Source organism: Meles meles, chromosome 11 (genome assembly GCF_922984935.1).
Source record: "Meles meles chromosome 11, mMelMel3.1 paternal haplotype, whole genome shotgun sequence".
Lineage (NCBI taxonomy): Eukaryota > Metazoa > Chordata > Mammalia > Carnivora > Mustelidae > Meles > Meles meles.
In genome coordinates, this window is record NC_060076.1 from 11,536,795 (window position 1) to 11,561,659 (window position 24,865).

The 24,865-nt window shown below is 38.4% G+C and overlaps 1 protein-coding gene across 5 annotated transcripts in view; it reads right to left on the reverse strand.

The window, feature by feature from the left end:
• RABGAP1 (RAB GTPase activating protein 1) overlaps positions 1–24,865 on the reverse strand; it is a 156,285-nt gene that overhangs the window by 24,952 nt on the left and 106,468 nt on the right. For all 5 annotated transcript variants that reach the window (XM_046023285.1, XM_046023283.1, XM_046023281.1 and 2 more), the window contains 6 exons: positions 15,976–16,089; positions 10,844–10,918; positions 7,615–7,740; positions 6,855–6,998; positions 5,020–5,061; positions 4,652–4,780 (listed from right to left, as the gene is read on the reverse strand). In XM_046023285.1, coding sequence (XP_045879241.1) covers positions 4,652–4,780; positions 5,020–5,061; positions 6,855–6,998; positions 7,615–7,740; positions 10,844–10,918; positions 15,976–16,089 — 630 coding nt within the window. The remainder of the gene's footprint in view (positions 1–4,651; positions 4,781–5,019; positions 5,062–6,854; positions 6,999–7,614; positions 7,741–10,843; positions 10,919–15,975; positions 16,090–24,865) is intronic.

Below are 24,865 nucleotides of genomic sequence, written 5' to 3' on the forward strand. Positions count from 1 at the left end.
ATTCACTTTAAGTTTGAAAGAACACATCCCAGTGAAGCAATCAATGGTTCAGAAGATCCATTTCACCTCAGACAGGATTCCAGAGTGAAAGGATCCAAGTTTTCATTCAGGTTTGCTCTAAGAAACCCATTGGCCATCTCTGTTATGGCTCTTACTTATTCTGAACTAGCCTAAACCTTACATATTGGACTTGTTCTCAAACATCTCAAAAAACCAGTTACTCCCGTATTTTTTGAATCAAAAAAATTTAAGACCTACAAATTAATTTTTTCCACATTTTCTCCCTCTAAACACGACGCATGGCCCAGTTATGAGTATAAAAGGGTGGCGGAGCTCCCAGGACCATTCATGATCTCTTGGAACAATCGATTTATAAAGTGAAATTCCTGGGGTGCCTGGCTGGTTCAGTTGATGGAGCATGGGACTTTTGATCCCATGCTTGGGTATGAGCCCCACATTCGCTGTAGAGATTACTTAAAAATAAAATCTTAAAAAAAAAAGTGAAATTCCTTTTAAATCTTCTATCAGAAGTGGAAACAATCTTCCTATCTCAAGATAATGACCCATAAAGGGAGAGGAACTCTATGGATGGCTCAATGAATTCTGATGTATGCTGTTAAACTTGAGATTAAGAGCAGAGGATCTAAGACTCTTTAAAAAGTAAGTAAAATATCTCAGTTGCATAATAAAAGTGAGGAGCAAGAATGAGAAGGGGAGAAGTAAAAAGGACTGAAGAGAAAGAAATGAAGAAAGAGGCAAGTTAAGATTGACAGAGAAAAAGATTTTAGAGAAAAGGAAGACACACAGGCAGAGAGAGGAATACAGACCTTTTTGAGCAACACACCCATCTGGTGGCCATTTCAGATATTGCCACACCAAACCTAATTCCTGCTGCAATTCTGCAGTAAGAGGCCACGCAATGGCATGGAAAGCCTTGGGAACATGGAGTCAGAAGGCCTGAGTTCCACTAGGCCTCGCGTCCCCACCCAGCTAGTTCCAGGGTAAGTCACTTGGCTTCTACAAGCCTCAGCTGCCTCACGTGACTTGCCCTGCATACATCACAGGGCACTGAAGGGAAGAAATGAGATACCCATAAAAATGACACAAATACTGGAAATTACAACATCAAAACTGTTAAAACACAACAACAATAAAAGCAGGTAACTGTTTCCTCAAATGGCATGTGAGGCAAAGTATTCCTGATTCCCACCCTAGTCAGGAAGTACAACTGAGAAAACCAAGCCACAATATTTAAGAAATTAAAAAATAATGGAATGGGATTTCAGTGAGTTACAAAGCCAATGTTTCCTTTCTAAATTCTATACCAGCAGGTTTAAAAGCCAGTTTCCGAACCATTCACAAAGCAAGAATCCCCTTTTCCATGTCTAGAGGGGGCTCCAAAACCACAGATGATCATGTATCGTTTCCTGCTGACAGAGGCACGCCCACCTGATGCAGTCCACAGAATGCAGGGCTCATGACTGAGCCTGCCCATGAGTTTCCTTATTTTTGAGTTGGCAAATTATCACCGGGACTGAGGTTCTTTGCCAATAATTGGCTTAACTACTGCCTATATTTCTCTTAATAATTTTTGGCATTAATAAACCCACCAGAGTACAAGTAACCATCACCAACTAGACTACATCCCACCTTTTAACAGAACAATTTCACTCTCATGTCCTGGTTCAATGCACAGGCTTTCCACGCCATGAGTCAATTTTAAGAAAAATTCTATCTTTCCCACCCAAAACCATGTGCAAGTAGGGGGAATCATCCAAAGTGTACCCCAGCCAGGCAGTGTTCTCCGGGGCCAGAAGGAATTATGTACCTAAGCACTAAATATGCGTGCTGTGCAGCCTTGTCTACCTTAACTCCGTGAAAGCACAGGCCAAAAAAAAAGGTATTAGACACCTCCAATCTGGACTATGGAAATAAAGGATCCATATATTGTTAGTGTTTCAAGCTACTGAAAACCCAAAGAGTAAAACCTTCCACTGGAAGCGACTGTAAGCCTTCCCCAAAGCCACTTTAACTCTCCAACTCTTCTTCATAAGACAATACTTGGTAGAAACTCAGCAGCGTAGCATTTAATTCACTCATTCAACAATTTTTATATGCCAAATCCTGTTCTTGTGCTGGGGATCTGGCAGGCAGACAGTGATCAAATGAGCATATAAAATAACGTTAAGCAACAATAAGTGATACGAGGAAACTTAGGGTAAAGAGATCAGGGTGGAAAGTGTTGAGGGAGCTTCTACTCTAGACACGGTCATTAGAGGAGGCCTCTCTGACGGCATGATATCTGAGCATAAGACTCAATGAGGTGACGGTGACACCACGTGGACATCAAGAACATGAGGGGCAGAGAGACCAGCCTGTGCAGAGGCCTGAGGAGTGAACATGCTCAGCATGTTCGAGAGCAGCAAGAAGGCCAGGCTGTCTGAAGTGGAAGGTGTAAGGGGGAAAAGGAGGAGGAGGTGAAATCAGAGAGATGGTCAGAGGTCAGAGCGTATAGCACCTTGTATGCCAAGGCAAAAACTTTTGAGTTTCATTCTGAGATAAGAAGTCATCAGAGTTTTAAATCAGGGAGAGATGGGATTAAAAACCACCACTGGGGTGCCTGGGTGGCTCAGTCTGCTGAGCATCCGACTCTCAGTTTCGGCTCAGGTCATGATCTCAGGGTCCTAGGATCAAGCCCAGCGTCATCACTGGGCTCTGTGCTCAGTGGGGAGTCTGCTTCTCTCTCTCTCTCTGCCTGTTCCTCCCCCTGCTCTCTCGCTCTCTCTCAAGTGAAAAAACTCTTAAAAGAAAAAAAGAAAAGAAAAGAAAACCATTGTGGAAACAGAAAGATATGGAGTCCACTGGAACATTCCAGAAGACAAGTGACAGTGATGGCTACACTAGGGTGTTAGTGAGAAGGGGCAAAAGTGATCAGATTCAGGGTGTACTGTGAAACAGGGCTGGGACGGAGGATGAAGATGTGGTGTGAGAGAGAAAGAGGTATTGATAATAAACAAGGGTTTGGGCCTGAGAAACCAAGTTGCAGGAACTTAAGATAGGACAGTGGGAAAGGAGGTTTTGGAAGGGAGGAAATCATCAGCCACTAAGAGGGCCTTTCTTGTATGAATCAGGCTGAAGTGGCAAGAGCGACTCAGAGAACCTCAGAGTTCACCTGGTTCTGTGCTCTGTGCACAAACCCACCATCTGTGAAAATGTTTCTAAAACGTGTGCATTTTGATATCTGCTTGGAAAACCAGTGGGTGCACGGGCGGCTCAGTCGGGTAAGCATCTGCTTTGGGCTCATGTCCCATGTCATGATCCCAGGATCCTGGGATCGAGTTCCATGTTGGACTCCTTGCTTGGTGGGGAGCCTGCTTCTCCCGCCTCCCTGTGCTGCTTCCCCTGCTTGTGCTATCTAAAATAAATAAAATCTTTAAAAAAAAGAAAAAGAGAACCAGAGAGGCAATAACCATAATAAGAGCCATCATTTCTTGAACCCTTACTAATTACTAGACATCACGATAAGCACTGTACACAGCGTAGTTAATCCTCACACATGACGGCATTAACCACAGTACCTGGCACATGGAAAATATCATTAAATCTTTTCCAGAGTACTTATGAGCTATGTAACATTTTAAGTTGAACAATACCTTTAATAATTATTTCACTAACTAGAGACTCTATTTCTTTTTCAAATCCTTGATTCAATTTATATTAGGATTTCTGTTGTTTCTCAGGCTTAACAGGTAGGTAGTTTTAGTACTTCCTTCCCCTTTTCACAAAGAGGGCAGGCATTCCAGGGTCCATTACCCAGAGTTTCCAGGTTCAGCTGCCTCCCGAAGGCCCAAAATCACATTACATGTCTTCATGAGCATTAAAACCCTCCATATTCCCCTGGGATGCTGTTTTACCACTTCACACACACTAGCTTTGAGCTACTGTGATTTAGGCACCTGGATTTCTCTTTTTTCTTTCAAGTTCATCCAGGTATTTGATACCTCCAAGTGTTTAAAGAAGGGCAGCCTAAGTTAGCACAGTCTGACATATAAACAGAACCGGAAGCCCACTATTATTTTACATACGAGGAAATTTTGCCTTAAACAGGTGAAGTCACTTTGAATTCAGATCTCCCGGATTCCAAGTCTGTGCTCTGGTTAGTATATAACGAAGTTTCTCCCACTCACATTACAACATGAATACAAGGAGATGCTACCTTTTTTTTAACCTTAGAAAAATTATGCAAATCATAAATGTCACTGAAAGTGATAAAATTGAGTTTCCATCATTATTAGTTTCATTGTAGGGAATTTCTGACCAAAACCACAAATATGTGAAGTTAAAGAACAACAGAGGGGAAATCATGAAACTGGAGTCCTGCCACTGCTTAGCTGTATGATGCTAGGAGCTCCAGCCTCTTTGTGTTTCCTGGGTCTTCAAAATGAGAAGAATACCTTCCCTGAAGTCCAAAGGCTGGGACTTGAACGAGATTTAAGGCATAGAGTATATAATATGTAAGAAAATATTTGGAAAAAAATTATACAATACAAACATCATCATTATTACTAATGTATTATAAATGTTCATAGTTTGATCAGGAACGGTGAGAAATAAACTAAAGAATCTAAATCAATGCAAATTATTATTTTACCTTCATGCTGCAAGCTAATTCCATTAGTTTTTTTGCATTTTCTTCTGAGCGGTACCTCTTAGGAAGCTGAACCCTGAAGAATTTCAAGGCACCTTCAAAGTCTGTCAACAGCAAGTCATCCTTAGAAGTCTTGAAGAAAGAAAGAAAACACAAGCATGTATAGGAAAAGTTCTTTGTTATAAAGATACACAAGAAGCATTTTAAAACACCAGCACCTTTACAATCCCCAGAAGATACTTCTTAGCCAGTGCCTTGAGTCACTGTCAGGGCCACGGCTACCGCACGGTGGCTGCTTAGAAGGAGATCAAGACCAAGATACTTCGAGTGCTGGACAGGGGATGTCACTCAATTTACAAATAAATGTGTACCTTTAATAATCCAAGGGCGACATTAAAAATAACACTTATTCCCTAAAAGAGAAAACACAAAAAGAAGATTTTTCAGTGATTACATCTGGACCAGTCAGCTGTCTGTCCCCAGAATGCCCCACAATTTTAAAGAAAGTATAAAAACTTAACTAAGAAATGGGATATCTTGAAAATATCTTGGAAAATAATAATTATAGGTCTGCTACTGAAAAACAGCTTAAAATAGAACCAGTCTCCCATTCTTCTGAAATTTTTTAGCCCTATTCTCACAATCAACAAGAAAGAACGCTTTTCCAAAGTATTCTGTGCTTCCCAACCAAAGCATCTGAGACAAAAAATTGTGATCTTTCAGGATATAACTGCAGGTGGACTCTTCCCTTATCTTGTGCTACCCCATTCCAAATACAGCAGCAGCCACTCTGCCTGTGAGCCCTTTATCCCAGAACAGAACCTACTCAGAGCTCCCTCAAATCTGCCTTTCTTCAGCTAACCGTTCTGGGAGTGCTAGGGGCAAAGTAAAGGTAAGTGGAGGCATGAAGACCTGCTAAATTCTTTAAGTTCCTGGACCTCGGTTTCTGTAACTTATATACTCTCCTCCAAGGGTTTTTGGAGTTAGTTAGTTGAAAAGTTCATTTAAATTACTTAGGATGACCAGGCCCATGGTAACTACTTAAAACAAACGGTTGTTTATAATGCTGAGAAACTGTAAAACTTAAAGGTTTTACATAAACTATGGTATACCCAAAGAATGAGATACTTTGCAGCTGGTAAGAATAATCAGTGTTTCTGATAGTGTTTTAAGCTTGGTAAAAGGTCCAAATGCTTTAATGGATTTTTGTAAACCTTGAAAATGGCATAATTAAACATAAAGAAGGATGGTACAGCTGTGTGTCTACAAGTGTTCAAGTATATATGGCAGAATCATATTTTTAAAATATATACTTACAGAACCATAATATACATTATTACATAATACTCCATATGAAAAAAGTAATTCTGTATAGAAATAACACATGTACATAAACACAAAGAATGGCTGAAAGAATATACCCCAAAATGTTAAGAGTTACTTTCTAGAGAGTGAGTGGGATTAAAGTATTTTTAAATCCTTTTGCTTGCATTTTCCAGTTTCTATAATGTGCAGTTATTAGTTTTGAAATTATTATTTTAAAAAAACTCACTGGAAAAGGTGAATATTTAATAGAGGTAGTGGATAAATCACTTACAAATGAAATTATTTTTTTCTTAAACACATATACCCCAAAAAATGCTGTGGCAAAGACTGTTATGTATTCTGTATCTTTTTTTGGTTTGTTTTAGTAATAGACCTTCCAATTTTTAGCAAATTCCTACCCAGCTTTTAAAAAGCTCTCTTTTGCAGCTAGATATTGTCAGGTACCTAAGTTCTGGCCAACAAGAGGTAAGTGAAAATCTGGGTGGAACCTCTAGGAAGTCTCTTTTAAAGAGGGGACACATCCTACCCTGTCCCTTGACCCTTTAGGGAAGGAAGGTTACTGCCAACCTTCTGGCTTCTTTCACACGAGAGAGAATTGAACCTCTACTTTATGTAGTCACTGTTATTTTGGGTTTCTTCAATAAATGCAGCCAAACCTAGTATACAATACAAATGTGTAATAGTGGGCTGTTTGTCTGTTTTTAAGCAGAGAACCCTTTAACAAAACATGATCATTAGTTTTAGCCCAAGGAAGAGTTACTTAAATCTGGATTTTTGAGCACAAAAATAAACTTAACTAAGAAGAAATTCTATTTTTATGGAGGTGACACAGGACGATACTGAAAACAAAAGCCAAAGCGCTGTGGCCTCTGATACATACCTCACATAAAAGCAGGTCAATGATATGGAAGACCATGTAGAGAGGGAATTTTGCTGTGAAAAGCGTAAGAAACCACTGGGAGGCATACATGTGCGCTTCAAGGCTTATATCCAGGAAGTGGTTGTACAGGTCAGGGATGTATTCCTGAAATAGCAAACTAATTAGTTTCGGGCATAGACACAGCTGTTCAACTCCCACTTGGGAGGCTCATAAATCTGCCAGGAATAGGCCAAAAAAGTCACATATTTGTGCTTTCCTACAAACCTCCAGTGTGCTCAGAAGAACACTTATTATTGAGTAGTAAACTGACACTTGGCTCCCTTTCCCAGCCCACAAACTAGCTCAAAAGAGGAATCCCCAAGACGGTGACAAGTATTTGGAATGATAGTTTTTCTTTCCAAGTTGTGAAGTGTTTGGGAAAGTCTGTTTCACTTTTATTATGATATTCCTAACCAGTCAGCTTCAGAGCCTTGGCAGGTACTTCTTGACTTAGTTTGCCATGTCAAAGGTCCCTACAAAGTCATCTGATCTTTTGAGTGTTTATGAGATTAAAAACCTCGCTCACACCCATCAGGTTCACACCTTATTAATCTTGGCATCATCATCATAGTGAGAAATGAAAAACATCAAACTCGTCCTTAACCCTGGATGGCCAATGCAATCACCACTGCTCCTTGGTATCGGCTCATCAACCTGGTTCTCCGGAGAGTCTCGAATCTCGTACTCTTAGTGGCAAATGCAAGCTGGTTTCCCTTTTTACCTGCATGAGGCGCTCCAGCTGGTAAAATTTGCAATGTAAATCTTCAAAGTTTTGCTTGAAAAGTTCCCTGAGACCGTAGTCAAACATGATCTTGACCAGCACACTGAATGCCTGTTCTTCAGGCATCTGTAACAGATAGGGAATGGGGTGAGGGTGGAGATGGGGGTCACAAACACACCCAGAAGTTTTGCCAGTGTGATAAATTCATCCTTCCACTTCTATCTACATACTAGGAAATTTCGGTGATATGTAGTAACTCAGGTAGCTGTGCTTTATGACATTCATTCACTCAACCAAGAGATATTAACAATGCCTAGTCTGTGTCACATAGTGTTCCTATCCTCGAGAAACTTCCCATATAGTAGTATACAGTAAGTATGAATTAGGCAGAATTCATATTCACAATTACCTATGAATTAGGTAGAAAGATCAGTGGGGTTACAAGAACAACAAAGCCTGAGTCTGTCTGAGGGAGCCAAGAATAGGCTTTGTAGGGGCAGATCTGAACTGAGTAACAATAGGCTGACACACAAGTATAGGTTTCATCTTTCTCAAATCATGACAATTCTATTAAATCATTTTACTTCCTTAGCTGCTATTTTTTTCTTCCTCGTTGTTAGAAACACAGCCACTGAGAGGAGAACCTTAAATATTCTTAAGTTTAACAGTAATGTTCAAAGTACTATAGGTTTATGGTAATACTTAAAATACTACAACACCCCCCACTTCACTTCTATTTACAGATGTTACCCATTTATAACAATACCTACATCTTCCACAGCTTTGTGGGAAAAATATTTCCCTGAGAACCTGGCAAATGTCTAGTTTACAAAATAGAAAAGAAAGTACTGGAAATGTTATTTAAGGCTCGGTATGACTGTATCAAGCCTTCAAAATGTCAAGAAGGTGGGCGGGCTTCTGTGGAACCAGAGGATGAGGTGGGCTGAACACAGACATCACTGAGAATAAAGTGGAGCCAAAGAACAAATCAGATTAAGTAATAAATGAGAAAAGCACAGCAAATTATTACTGGCCAAGTAAGGGCATTTGGAGCAAAGGACCAGATCTCAGAGGTCTCTATCATGGAAGGCAATTTCTAATTTCTTCTGCATACTGAGGGACCCTTGGTCTGTCTCAGAGTGGCATTTCTGATGTCAGGTAGCACATCTGCTTTTCCTCTGAAACAAGCATTTATCCTAACACAATGATAAGCAGCACAAGTTCAAACCAAGATACTGTGGATTTGTTTGGGAAGCCCATGTTAAAGGGGTTGTGATACTTAAATGGGGACAAATGTTCTTGGACTGAAGCTGAGAACAAAGACAAACCACAGAAGCTTGAGAGACTCTGAGATATAAAGTCTTATTAAAAACAACAAAATTTTAAAACTTGAGCTCTTGATGGATGTTAATTAGCTTCACTGTGGTAATCATTTCACAATGTACAGCTTATCAACTCATCAAATTGTACACCAAACACACACACACACACACACACACACACACACACACACTTTTTTGTCAATTATATATCAGTAAGGCTGGCAAAAAACTTGACCCTTTTATAGCTTTATCATATTTTTACATGCTTACTAATATCAAAAAGCTAGGTTCTCACAGAAGGAAGATACAAAGTGGTTTTGGTTTTACGTCTATTACAACCTATACAAGATGGCTTAAAACTCTTCAAAAGCTTCCCCTTATTTGGGGAAACAAAATCCAAAGTCCTTGGGCTGGCTTCTCCAGGTCCCATCTCATCCTCCATCACAGGTAATGCTCCAGTCACACTGGCCAGCTTCTAGTTCTTTCCACAGGCCAAGTTTTCCCCATTTCAGTGGTTCTATAGGTTGTAATATTCCTGTTGGGAGTGCTCTACTCTCCACTCTTGTTTTTAAAATAGTTTTCTTATTTTCACAATAATGTTAGCTTTAAAAAGTTAAATGATACAGACAAGCACAAAGAGTATGGATACCCCTTCTCATTTTTCAGCATTCACCTTAAAGGTTACCTCCCCAGAATAGCCTGTGATATAAATAAGGCTCCTTTGCTGTAATCTTGCATAAAACTTTTTACTATACCTTCATGTCACCACTGAGGTAATAATGACATGCTTCTGGGACTTTCTGTTCACAGCCAGCCAGCTTTGCTAGCTCTGTATCCACTAAGACTGGGACCAGGTCTACTTTATTGATTCCCGATCTCTGGCATCTATTATGCTAAGATGGAGGTGCTCACACACTCTCCGCTAACATCACTTGTGTGCTGTTTTTGCCAAGCATTTTGATTTTAATCATGAGGAAATGATCAGACAAATCAAGAATGTGGAGTATTTCACAAGACAATTTGCTTGAGTTTTTCAATACTGTCAATGGCATAAATCACAAGAAAAGCAAGGGAAGGAGATAGTTGAGATTAAAAAAGCCAAGAAAAAGGACACCAAATGCACTGCTTGACTCTTCACTGATCTTGGTTAGGGAAAAAAAAAAAGCTATAAAGGACCTGACTAAGTAAACAATTGGGAAACTCAAATGCGGACTCTGTGTAAGACATTACTGAGTCAGTGTGGAATTTCTTGGATGTGACTGCAGTATTATGCTTAAGTCTATAGGAATGAAGTAACTGATGTTTGCTACTGATTTTCCAAAAATAATTTCAAAAAATGTTTTTTAGTAAAAAATAAAATGTGTGTAAAAAAGGAGGAAAAGGGAGAGATGCAGACAGACAGAGAAAGCAATGTGGTAAAACAGTAGCTGGTAAAACAGACGAAGAGTTTATGGGTATTCCACCTTAATGATTTTTCAGTTCTGCTGTGGATCTGAAAGAATATCAGTAAGTTGGAGGGTAAATGTCTTTGCTGAATAAATAAATGAATAAAATGGCACTAAAAGAAAGCCAACTTCTCTGCTTCCTTCCTACCCCGATACACAAATGATCCCCAAACAAATACTAGTGACAGCGGCTACTTTATAGAATATAAAATGTCCGTAAGGGTTCAATCAACCAAGACTATCCAATCGTTCTAGCAATCAACACGAAGTCTACTCTTGTACTAGTGTTCAACACTGTCATTTCTTACCATTATGATGTCAAATTAAGGAAAAGGTTTCCAGATACAGGAGTAAAACTCCTGCACTAGAGTCTGGCCAAAGGCCATATAAAACCATGCTCGAGTCGGCTATCATAAGCTGAGGCAGGTCATGTGTAAGTCAGAGCAGAGACCTAATACTCACATGGAGAAGCAGAACAGCAGCGAGAAATGACTGGCCCTGGCAATAGCCAATCTCTTCATCATACACAGAATATGCCTGGAGAAAGAAAAACATGGGAGGTATATATAAATAAATATAGTCACTCATGGGCCACAGCTGCCCTATAGGACCTTGAATACAGGAACGTGGAAGATACTCACACTCCATTATGGCATTTTGATAGTCAATGAGTGATGCAAATATTTCTTGCCAATTTTTTTTTTTTTAATTTCAAAAAAGACTTTTTTTTTTTAAAATTTGGGAGAGCGTGAGAGCATGAATGTGAGAGGGAGAGGGAAAAGCAGACTCCCCACTGAGCAGGGAGCCTAAAGAGGGGTCCATCCCAGGACCATGGGATCATGACCTGAGCCAAAGGGAGACGCTTAGCGACTGAGCCACCCGTGTGCCCCTCGCCAATTTTTTTCTTTACAATAAACACAACTGTCGCCATGACTTCCTATAGCCCAGGAGTGGAGAAAGTTAGGCAAAAACCACTTCAGCTCTTGGGGCGCCTGGGTGGCTCAGTGGATTAAGCCGCTGCCTTCGGCTCAGGTCATGATCTCAGGGTCCTGAGATCGAGCCCCGCGTCGGGCTCTCTGCTCCGCGGGGAGCCTGCTTCCTCCTCTCTCTCTGCCTCCTCTCTCTCTGCCTGCCTCTCTGCCTACTTGTGATCTCTCTGTCAAATAAATAAAATAAAATCTTAAAAAAAAAAAACAAAAAACCACTTCAGCTCTTAAAAAAAGGTTGCCATGACTCTGTATTGGCCCTTGCCTTCCCCTCTTCCATCTGCAAAATGTGCTCTTCCTTCAGGTTCCAAACACCCCATTACCCCAGGGTTCCCTCTCTTCTCTGTACTCTGCAGGACTTGCTACACAAGTATAGTTATCACAGCACTCATCACACATTTTAAATGTCCATCTCCTTTACTGGACTGTGAGCTTCTTAGGGGCTGGAGTGATGCCCTATCCAACCTAGCCAGCACCTCACCCCTTCAACCTAGCCAGGCATATAGCACGCTTTAACTAAACACTGTTACCATTATTCATTTTTCTTTCTGGGAAAAAATCTTTTGGCAGACACCAAAATACAATTCTTTCCACAATGCCAGTAATAACTTTTCTGATAAGAGGGATTACTCCAAAACCATTTGTGGGTTCCTCTAGATTCTTATTTTGTATTTTTTTTGGCGGGAGATGATTATTGCCCATCTCTTCTGAACATTATCTTTAACAGAATACTGACATCTGACATTCCTTGTGGTTTACTCTTTTTGGTTCTTTGGTTGTTTTCCAGAGTCTTGTTTTTATGACTAATATTTCCAGTTCTCATGTAAGCTGTGGTGGAAAGGGAAATTCCTACAGATTCAAGATGCTATTCACTGTTTAACAAGTTTATTTCTGATGAAATTCCATTTATTCCCGCTTATTTTTGTACCATGGTTCCTCTGCATCTCACGAAAGCAATTTAGAATATGTCCAAAATAAAGATCATTTAGCAAAATGTGATGTCGATGCTTTTTAGATGGCAATTATGTTAATATACACATGGGTTTTATTATTAGCATTTGGTGAAAAACTCTAACTTATATACTTTTTCAAAGACAAGATATCCAGAGGGCTTTTGAAACAATCTGTTTAAAACAGTAAGGCATTATTTTGCATCTATCATTATTAACACTAAGAAGTGTTAATAATCTTGCTAAGACTGTGTAAAATCAGTAGTAGTATATGCTGCTAGAGCTCTGTGGAAAGCAGTCTGACAATGTCTGTAAAATTATCAATTAATAGTTGTTCGGTCAAGAAAGAAAAGAGGCTTCAGAGTTAGTCAGAGTTGGTCTGAAATCCCACAACCATTGATGTCTAGGTCTGGATCTTAGGCCCATTACCTGTATTTCTTATCTGTAAGATGTGAATAATCCCAGTATTTATATGACAGACTTGATGATTTATTCTCGGCTCTCTCACTATAAACTGCTTAGCTCAGGACCCAATTATGCACCATGACGAAATGTAGTGCATTTCTAAAGGTAGAAAATGGAGGGGAGTTTATTTTTCAGGGTCAAAGTTTGAAGGAATACCTACAGATGTGAAAGCACATGACACATCTGAGATATGTTTAGGATATAAAATGCATGGAAGCTGTAATGAAATATGGGGAATAAAAGGCATATCATCAGTTCATTAACATTTAATGAGCACCTACTATATGCCAAGCACCGTGCCAAGTGCTACAGATACCAATATACAGAAGTGATTTCTGCCCTTGAGAACTTCAGAGTTTCGTTGGGAAGTCTGATGTGTAAATCAACCAGAGTACAGTGAGAAGTTCAATGCAGCTGAAGCATAAAATATTTCGGAATTAAGCCAGGTTAAATTGCAAAATGACTTTAATGCTAAGCTAAGAAATATGGGACCAGGAAATGAAGTAAGAGATTTTTATTTCATTCTGTGGGTTAGGAGGAAGCACTAAAGGCTTTTGTGGAGGCCCCACAAATGATCCAATTCTGGGGTCAACATGGAGAAAATAATAAATACGTTAGAACCCAAAGGGAGGGAGACTAATGCAAGGCAGCTTTTGTGAAAGTGTTGGCATGTATGACAGAGGCCTGTAGCCAGCAGTGATTAGAAAGGGAAGTAGGGCTGTAAGAGACATCAATCCTATCAAACTCAATGTGGCCAAAGGAAGGAACTGAAAACTAATAGAGAAATGACTATATCTTTTTTTTTTTTTTTTTTTTGAGGGTTTTATTTTGAGAAATGACTATATCTTCAGCAAGATAATGGCATGGAGGGAAAAAGGAAGACTGTTTCCAACTAAAAGAGCCATAACAACTAAACATATTACGGATACAGCTGGATCCTATTCTCACCAAATGTATAAAGACATTTAGGGAAATCTGAAAGGTTACTGGATGGCCGATTGATAATGATGGCTGCTATGGATGAATAGTGTTCTAATTTTTTAAAGATGTATAGTGAAGAATTGATTCATAATACTGAGATTTGCTTTGAAGTACTTCAGGAAATAAAAATTATTTTTTTTGAGAGGGTGAGTGAGCAAGCCTGGGAATGTGAGTGGGGGAGGGGTAGAAAAAGAAAACCTTCAAGCAGACTCCCTGCTAAATGTAGAGCCTGCTGTGGGTCTGGATCTCATGACCCATGAGATCATGACCTGAGCCAAAACCAAAAGTCAGACACTTAAATGACTGAGCCACCAGGTACCCTTCAGGAAAATTTTTAAAAGGGATAGAGAAAGCAACTATGGTAATATGTTCATAAATATTAAATCTGGTGGGGGGATATATACAAATTCATTATATTATTCAACTTTTATTACATTTGAAAATCTCATTAATAAAAACATGTTTTTAAATGAACTCTATCTTTAGATCTTTTTGTTTGATGTACTTAACAGACCGCCTATAGGAACACCAACTGACAGCTGGAAATTTAGGCCTTGAACTAATGCAGATTTGGGAACATTTGTGCAGTGGTTAAAGCTGAAGCTGTGGGGGTGGAGGAGTCACCCAGCAGATACTGTAGTGTAGAGCAACAGGAACTACTCACTGAGCACCTAGGGGAATGCCTCTGTTTTTGGAGCAGGTAGAGGGAGAAAGAGGAAGTCAGCAATGCTGAGAGAGGTTGAGAGCAAAACTGGGAGGGTGACAGAGGTCGAGAGGTCAAAAGGAGAGCGTGCTTCAAGGAAGATCATTGTGAGATAAACACTAGAGAGCAGTGGGATTAGGAGGAAGGGCTCAGAGGCAGTAAGCACAGGGTTTCTTTGTGGGAAATTCTGCACTGAGGAACAGCCGGATGGCTGCTTTAGTGGGAAGCACAACTAGGAAGGGCTAAAAAAGGATGATCAGAGAAGAGCATTACAAAAGAAATGACAACTTTGTGGAAATTAAAGAAACATTTCTCTCAACCTGTCCTTATAGTTGAAACATCTAGCTTATCCCTGGAAAACCTGCCCTTCATTATTAGCCTGCCCTAAAACTTGTTAATTCTACTTTCTCAATCAATATCATGCAAGTTTCTTAAGGGTATGTCCCATGCCCAGTCTGTTCTTCCTGGAGAGTAGATGCTAATAGGTACTTGATAAAATTTTGGAGGGAAAAGACTAAAGGACTGGTTCTGAGGACAGAGGAAGGTTGAAGAACTCTGGTCCCAAGTCCAGTCCTTATGGTTCTGAAGTACCAAAATCTACTGGAAAATTGATTGCTGAAATTGAACATTACTGCTGAATTGAACATTTCCTTTACAGATCTTTTGACAGACATCAGTATTTCCCACCATTTATTATGCTGCAGTGCTAAAAAGTCCACCTAGATAGGCATCAGTACTTCCTGCTGTTGGATGTGTCCTAGCTCCCAAGTTCATAACTTATAATGGGAATACCAAAGGGAGTTTACAATGTTACAGGACTCAGAGGTTCTTAACATAAGCCAATTTCTGAAAGTTTAAACGTAGAACTGGGTGGGGAGGGGTTGCCTGGGTAGCTTAGTTCATTAAACATCTGACTCTTGACTCTAGCTCAGGTCACGAGATTGAATCCCAAACTCCAAGTCAGGCTCTATGCTTCACGTGGAGACTGCTGAAAATTCTTTCTCTCCCCCTGCCCTTTTCCCCCTAAAAAAATAGTAAGTATGGAATCAGGGGACTGTCATCTGCAAGTCCTGATTAAAAGGGTAAAAGAAACCTTATCACATTTTATGTCTAATTGATTCCCTCTTCATTATGAGCATAAAATTAAAGTTAACATCACAATTTCAGAAAATCTATTCTTTTTTTTAAGATATTTTATTTATTCATTTGAGAGAGCGAGCGAGAGAGCGCGCGCACGCAAGCGCATGAACGGGGGGAGGTTCAGAGGGAAAGGAAGAAGCAGACTCTGAGCTGAGCAGGGAGCCTGACGCAGGGCTTGACCCCACGACCCTGGGATCACAACCTTGATTCGAAGGCAGGCATTCAACCGACTGAGCCACCCAGGTGCCCCCCTTTTTGCCTTCTTAAACATCAAATACAAATTACACTTTGTAGTTACCTTCTGTGTAATTTCAAAGAACCAGAATCACCTTTAAAACCTAAGGTTTTTGTTTTTTTGATGTGAAATACCTTGCATATTTTATATAAGGAATCTTGTCCATCTCCTCCTGTGTCCTTAAAATAGTCATGAGCTGGGAATGTCCTGTTAATATCCCGAGTGATAGCACTGTCCTGGGGAGACTCCTGTGGAAACATTAGGAAAGAGGTTTAGTAGTTAATCATATACATATTTGTATAAGTTTAAACAACAAGGACTTCTCATTTACATGCTTTAAAACTGCAGGGACATACAGATACATGTGCATGCCCAGAGTTACTGCATCTTCAGGGACCAACTGTTCAAGCAAAAGCAAAATCAAGTATTATCAAGTATTAAGGAAAAAAATATGGAAGAAAAGGAACCTGCTTACTGCATATACCTCATATGTATTCCATCTCTGTTGCAAGAAGTGCAGCTGGTGACCTTTCTATTGCAAGAGGGAAAATGTGGTAATCAAAATGGAGTTCCCAATATTCAAACTAATCTCAAAAGGAGGTAAAGTGCTCCCATTAGAAAAATTGGGTATAAAAACTGCTGCTTTAAAAGATCCTTTGGCGTGATGCCCGTAAGCCCAGGTTCTTAAAAGGAAAAGGGAGGTCCCTAAATTGGGGTTTATCCTAAGGGCAAATGGTATAGAAGTGCATACAGCAATTTACTCAATATGAACCTAGACCACCAAATGTCAAGGGATTCAAACAGGCTATAGGAAAATATCCCTTCTTTTTGCCAATGGAGAAAACTAAACAAATGTCAATAATATGAGAGCAATCCTTTATACAACAAAGCAAGCATTCGGGTATTCCTAATAAATTCCCCTTGTTAAATTTCATGTGTTCACATGCTAAAGAATGGGAGCACAGAAACATGACCTTCTATTTTAACAGTGCATTGTCTTCATAAAACAAAGGACTTGATTCTCCTTGGTGAGACTACATCACATTCAGCACACCATCTAAGAGCCTGATACTCCTGCTTCAAGATGAAAAATCAAAGTGATATTTTTCTCTTGTTCAGTAATTTCTCCAGTCTTTTGGGTCATCATGTTCCCAGGACCGTACGTATTTTACAGTTGTGGGACGTGAACTAACTTTACATTTTTAAATTCTTATTGAATATATTTGACAGGTAATGTTGTATAAATTTAAGGTGCACAGTGTTTTATTACTCTGATGCATTTATATATTGTAATATGACTGCCACTATAGCCGTATTTATTACATTACATAATATATTCATTATACTGTGCATCAGATCTTTATGGCTTTTTACTACTCATTACAAGTTTGTACACTATGAGCTCCCAAACTCGTCCCAGTGAGCTAACTTTAAAGCCTGTGCTCTTTTTTGATGAGTAAACTATTTAAACTTTCAGAGATGCTGCCAAACTGCTTCCCAAAGAGCTTTACTGGCATACTACTCATTTTTAATTTGTTATTAACAGTTAAGGCAACTCAGAACGATGGTGCTCTCTGACAAAAGGACAAGATCCAAGGTGAGACCAAAGACCACAGTAGTTACTGCCTGGTGACAGCTTCCAGGCTGCGGCACATGGGGAGGGAACTGAAACAGAGCTGGAGTGGGGAGTATTTCCCTGAGTTGAGAAAAGAACAGGATATGGAAAGGGCAAGGTAGCTAGAGTTTGTAGGTCAGAGTACTGGAGAGGAAACGCTGAACAGAAAGGGATCTGTAGATGCTGAACAGAAAGGGATCTGTAGAGCTATCTATAGGAGTCCCCACGAGTCATGAGTCATAAAAGAAAAAAAATTAGGTGAACTGGACTTCATTAAAACTTTAAAACTGTACTCTTTAAACACCTGGTAAAAACATGAAAGTGTTAACCTTGACCAGGACAAAATACCTATAAAATCTGATAATGGTGCTGTATCCAGAATATATAACTCCTAAAACAGATAAAGAGACAAACAATTAATTTTTAAAAAGGGGGGAATGGTGGTAAAAGATTGAAGAGATACTTCACAGAGCAAGACACAGAGATGGTAAATAAGCATGTGAAAAAAATCTCAACATCATTAGTCATTAGAACAATATAAACTGAAACCACAATGAGATTCTACTATTGATCTAACTAAATGCTAAAACTAAAAAGAACCAAGATACCAAGTGTTGGCAAAGGGTGTGTGTGAAACGACTGAACTCCCAGAAATTGGTGGGAATACGAAAGGGTACAAATATTTTGGAAATGGTTTGGAAGTTTCTTACAAAGCTAAACATACACTTAACGTATAATTCAGTGATTCCAATCCTAGATATTTATCCAAGAGAAATGAAAATATGAATAAATGTAAAGACTTGAACTTGAATGGTCACAGCTTTAGTCATACTAACCCAAACTGGAAACAATACAAAAGTGCTCTAATGGGTGAATGGATAAATAAAATTGTGGTACAACCCATATAGTGGAATACTACTACACAGAAATTAAAAAAAAAAAATCAGTGATGTATGCAACATGAACGGATCTCAACAGCATTTTCTAAGTGACTGGAGAAGCCAGACACGAAAGATTATTTTCCATTAATCCAGGTGTATGAAGTTCTTATAAAGACAAAATTGTAAGTTATCGAAAGTAGATCAGTATTTGGAAGAGGCTGGAGTTAAAGGGAGAAAACTGATTCTCACGAGACATGAAGAGAACTTTTTGAAGTATTATCCATCACAACTATGATGGTAGTTAAAATGCACTGAATCATTTACTTAAAATTCATGTATTTTAAATTACAACTGAGGGGCGCCTGGGTGGCTCAGTGGGTTAAAGCCTCTGCCTTCGGCTCAGGTCATGGTCTCAGGGTCCTGGGATTGAGCCCCACATCGGGCTCTCTGCTCAGCAGGGAGCCTGTTTCCCTTCCTCTCTCTCTCTCTGCCTGCCTCTCTGCCTACTTGTGATCTCTGTCAAATAAATAAAAATCTTTAAAATAAAAAAAATAAAAAAAAATTATTAAATTACAACTGAATAAAGATGATTTTACAATGGAAAAATAAAAAAGGATGCTCATACAAATGAGAGACCCAAGATGATTCTAGCCCTTTAAAGTAGTAAGAGTTCCCAATCCTACTTTAGCGATATACAGCTAAGTGATGAAAATGATGTAAGTCCATATTTACCCCAAAGTCTTAAAACCTAGGGCACAGCTTAGAGGGACATGATCTGGGTTTGGAAGTTGGGTCAGTCTCTTAAGCTGTATAACTTTAGGGATGTTTCGTATCTTCTGTGACTAATATCGCCTACCTTATAAAGTTGTAGTAAGAGTTACATTAAATTTATACATAAAATTTAAATCTATATATAAAGAGCATCTACCAGTGTCTGACATGGATACAGAAAAGGCTGGATAAAAGTGGAAGGAAGCAATCTCCAGCACTGCTGAGAGCTGGGGCTGTCCTCTGAACACACATACGTACACAATCACTAGTGATATGCAGAATATACACACACACATAAGGTTCCTAGAATATATGCTTTTACTTTTGTTTATCTTAAGTTCCCTATTAAACTATTCACATAGGGACAGAAATTGTGATTCAGTTTTATAATTTCCACAGAGTCCAGCATAATGTAGGAAATAAAGTCAGTCAATGCTTGATAAACATACCTAATAAAGTTCAAATGCTTTCACAGGACTAAGCAATGGCACTATGTGGTCAACAGCCCTACCCAAACCAGGATCTCTAATGCTAACGTTTAATTCAAGATCCCTGTGAATGAGGCACCACACAATCAGGAAAGACTTACTAATTGGAACAATGAACAGACATTTTTCCAAAGTTGCCATACAGAGGGCCAACAGACACATGAAGAGATGCTCAACATCATTCATTACCACGGAAATGCAAATCTTAACTACAATGAGAGTGGCACCTGTCGGAGGAGTGTGTACCTCTTGATCCTGGGGTTGAGAGTTTGAGCCCCATCCTGGATGTAAAAATTACTTAAATGAATAAATAAACTTAAAAACAAAAGTCCCAAACAAAACTACAATGAGGTATCACCTCATAATTGTCAGAATGGCTAAGATCAAAAACACAAGAAACAAGTGTTGGTGAGAATGAGAAAAAAAGGAAAACCCTTGTGCACTCTTGGTGGGAATGCAAACTGGTGCAGCCACGGGGAAAAACAGCGTGGAGGTTCCTCCGAAAGTTAAAAACAGAACTGTCCTACTATCCAGGAATCACACTACTGGTTATTTACTCCTCAAATACAAAAACATTAATTCAAAGTGATACATTTACCCCCATGTCTACTGTAGCATTATTTACAATGGTCAAATTACAGAATCAACCCAAGTGTCCACTGAAAGAGGAATGGATCAAGAAGATATGTTACATGTATATCTGTATATGTATGCATGTATATAATATAAATGTGGTATACACACACAAATGGAATATTACTCAGCCATAAAAAGGAACAAAATCTTGCCATTTACAACAACATAGATGGAGCTAGAGTATAATGCTAAGTGATAAATCAGTCAGAGAAAGACAAACACCATATGATTTCACTCATAGGTGGAATTTAAGAAACAAAGCAAACAAGCAAAGGAAAAACACAAAGAGAGACAAACCAAGACACAGACTCTTAACTACATAGAACAAACTGATGGTTACTGGAGGGGTTGTGGAGAGGGGGTGGGTGAGACAGGTGATGGGGATTAAAGAATACACTTATCATCATGAGCACTGTGCAACGTACAGAATCACTATATTGTACACCTGAAACTGATATAACACTGTAGTTAATAGTGAAATTAAAATTAACTTAAAAAAAAACACAATATGCCATTTAAACAAGAAATAGTACAGATCTGTGAAAAAACTGTATCTAAAATATATCTAGAACTCAAAAAAAAGGATAACCTAATAAAATGGACAAAAATTTGAGCAGACACTTCATATTAGAAAATAAATCAACAGCAAATAAGTAAATGAAAAAGTTAATTAAAACCACAATGAAACAGCCAGCCAAAATGTCTGTCAAAAGAGAATGATTTCTTGTGCACTGGAATACTCTGAAGAGAGTGATTTAATCAAGTGACAATTTGGAAAATCAGAACTATAATTTCAAAGCAGCATTAATGCAGTTTCTGAAAGATTTTAGAGCTTGAAAGAAAAAGAGAAGGGAGACTGAAAACATTAAAACAATGACTAAGATGAATTTCATATTGACAAAGCTTTCCCGAAGTGATGAACAGGTATGTCACTAACCTATATTTGGAATAGCTATAAAAAATTATTCTGAAAATTTGTTAATTCTATTTTTGAATTGTGTCTACACCTCTAAAGAGAATTCTTTTGAAAAAAATGTCAGATGCATTTACTCTAGAAATTCTATGAAACAACAGTGTAAGTTCTGAAACATTCTAAGAGAGTGACAGATTGTGGCTTAACACAAGTACGAAGGTTAAATAAATTCTATTAAGAATTGAGAGGGATATGGAAAACTTCAAAATAGACTACGCCAGTTACATCAGTCATATCAGATTGGTGATGAAGATAAGATGAAGGCACAGTTATTAGAGAAATATGGTTTGGAAATTCAAGTGCACATAGAATAGGAAAATACTCTGTCCTTATTACTTTGTCTCATCCATTGATCATGGGAGTCATCAGATAATTAAGGGGTAAAACACCCTTGAGAAAAGTTGCATTGGAAAATTCACATCCTAAAATTCAAAGCCTCAACAATAATAATGTATTGGGGAGGTCTATGGTCAACCACTGACTTAAAATATCTAGTCTTAGGAAATACGCTGAAAAACTTGGGATTAAATCCATTTGACTTGCCAGAAGTGAAGCTGTACAAAGATGATCAAGAAATTCTAACAATGATGAATTTAGTAAGTTTGTATCAGAAGAGTGACATCATCAACTTAGAAAAGATTGAAGAACAGGGAATGGCAAAACTGTCAGTTGATATGTGTCCTGAAAATTATCAAAGTTATGGCAGAAGAGGGTTTTTTTTCCCTCCATCGACTGGTTTTATGTTTCTGTCACTTCATCCCAAGAAAAAGAGCTTTACTCTCCAGAAGAAAACTAAAATGCCCTATGAGTATGCAGTATTAGAAACTTTTTCAAACTTTTTACAACTTTTTCTGTTGTAAAAGATTTTACAAACTTTTTCCGTAAGAGTCAGATAGCAAATAGTTTTGGCTTTGCAAGTCATTTAGCATTAAAATTACTCAATTCTCCCCTTGCAGAGTAAAAGTAGCCATACACAATATGTAAATAAACAAGCACTCTGTTTTCTAATAAAACTTTATTTACAAAATCAAGAAGCATGCCTGATTTGGCCCCTGGGCCACAGTTTGCCAAGTCCTGCTCTAAATATGTATCACAGTAATTTTTTCATGGGCAATATGAACAGAGATTTGTAATGATTTTAAACAGTGACAGGCTGTTGATTAATTTCATGTTTTACAAGCATAAATTCTGTCACAAATAAGCTGCAATAACTTAAAATGTATATCCCTTTGAACATATGTGCTTTTCATGTAATAATGAATGTTAAAAATGTTTGCTGCATTTTACAGAAGTCAGTTCTCCAAAAGTCTGTAAATTTCTGTATCCCCAATGTAGCAGAAGTTAAACTAAATCCTGTAAGTATGGTGGTATACTGTCCCTTACATTTCAATCAGCAATGCTCAGAAATCATATATACCATATTTACTGTTCAGCAATTATAAACATATGCACTGAAACACACTAGACTGTCTAAAATACAAAGAAAATACCAGATGTTGGTAAGGATATGAAACAACTGGAACTCTCACTTGTTGTTAATGGAGGTATAAAATGATACAACAACTTTGATGAATTACACAGCAGTTTCTTGTAAAGTCAAACATACATATACCCAGGCCCAGTAATTCTCCTCCTTAATATTACACAGGAGAACCAAAAACATACAATCAAGAAAGAAAAAAGTTAAGAATGTTCATAATAACTGTATCTGTAATAGCCTCAAACTAGAAATCCCAATGTCCATCAACAGAAAGAGAGATAAATTATGGTATAATAATATAATGGAATACATATGTACATTGTTGGAAATAATTTTATTAAAAATTGTATTCTAAAATCTCAGTACATTTAAAATTTATTCACAAAACAAATACTCAGAATTAACACCTCATACTAACATCTAAATCTTTTTTATTGCCCCTTCTCATACTCCTGCCAAATGGGACTACTCACTGTTGTTCAAAAATAACAAAATTAATGATACTTTACTGCATTTTATTTTTTATCACACAGTGTGAGTGGGGTTTGGGAGTGGTAGGTGGGTAGGAGATAAAGAGGGATATAAAGAGGGAGATAAAGGGAAAATCTTAAGCAGGCTCCACACCCACCATGGAGCCCGATGTGGGGCTTGATCTCATGATTCTGAGATCATGACCTGAGCTGAAATTACCAGCTGGATGATCAACCAACTGAGCCACCAAGGTGACCCACCTTACTGCATTTTAAAAGAAAAAATCTAACTTTTTGTTTTCTTCATATAGTAACAAAACCCTTTTATTTCAATAAAACTTATTTTACTTCTTTCTTATGAAAATACTGGGAGGAAGTAAGAAAAAAGATAATTTCACAACTCAGAAATAACTGTAGCTAATGTTTGGTGGGTATGTGTTTTTTATGTAATTATTTTTATAAAAGTTCATACTGTTTTGAAAATTAATTTTACTACCTGCAAAACATTATGAGCATCTTTTCATATCACTTGACAATTATCTACCCTGCCATTTTCAATGCACAGCTACCTGTAACATGGCTATGCCATAATTTACTATGCTAAATCCCTGACTTTGGAATATTCAGCCTGTTCTATTTCTTTTGCTATAAACAAGGCTGTAAAGTGGAGCCATGATTCCTAAGGGAAAGACAGTTTCCCACAATTTTATCATTCCCCCAAGATCCAGCATTTAAGCCTTGTGTCTTGGATTATGAATTACACTGCCAGTTTGTTCTCCAGAAGAGTGTACCAATCAGTGTACACACCGTATCAGTAGCACCCTTACAGCAATTATCCTGCTGTTTTGGAAGAGTCTTTTATGTACTTGTCTTACCCTTCTTCTAGTCTATGTATGACTAATAATTGTATCTAAAGTTGCAAAGAACTACATATAAAGTTTACTGAGTCCATCCCATACTAATTCCAATGCACTGTTTGCTGAACCCACATGTTGACGATCAAAGGCATTACTGCACAGATATTTCCTTGCTCGGTCAGTTGATTAGAGGGCCTAGAAGCAATAAAATCCAGTAGCAGTGAGCACATCTATTGCCAGGATCTTGGTTTCTAATACCACTTATCAATAAAAGGAACCAGGACTCTTTAGAGAAATAATTGTTTCTAAGACTGGGCCAGGAGATGTAAGATGAACCTACACTACCTAGAAGTGCCAGAAGAGTAAGGAAGTGCTTCCCCTGTATCCTGACTATGAAGAAAACAAACCCACAACAACAGGAGTATGCCAGAGGGAAAGAGGAGCCAAACAAAAGAGTTCCAAAGGCCAAAGCTGGAACAATTAAAACAAAATAGACGAAGTAGTACTGAATTATAATCCAAGTATAAAACAAAAATCCATGAGTCTATACTTACGTAAACAAATGACTAAATAAATAAAGGCATGGGGAGGGGTGAGACAAATATCCTATGCAGAACAATTCCCAGTAACATATGCAGACATGCTGCCCTCCTGGAGGAAGCCCATTCCTGGTGTGAGCAGTGCCGAGTGACTTACTTTAGAAGAATACACTATGGAAAGGGGAAAAAACTGACTTAACAGTGAAGAAATATGACAAATATGCCCTCAGCCAGATGATCAAGGTCAAAATCACAGTGTTGAGTCACGGTGATAGTTCCTACCCTTGATAATAGATGATAAAAATGGTGCTTTA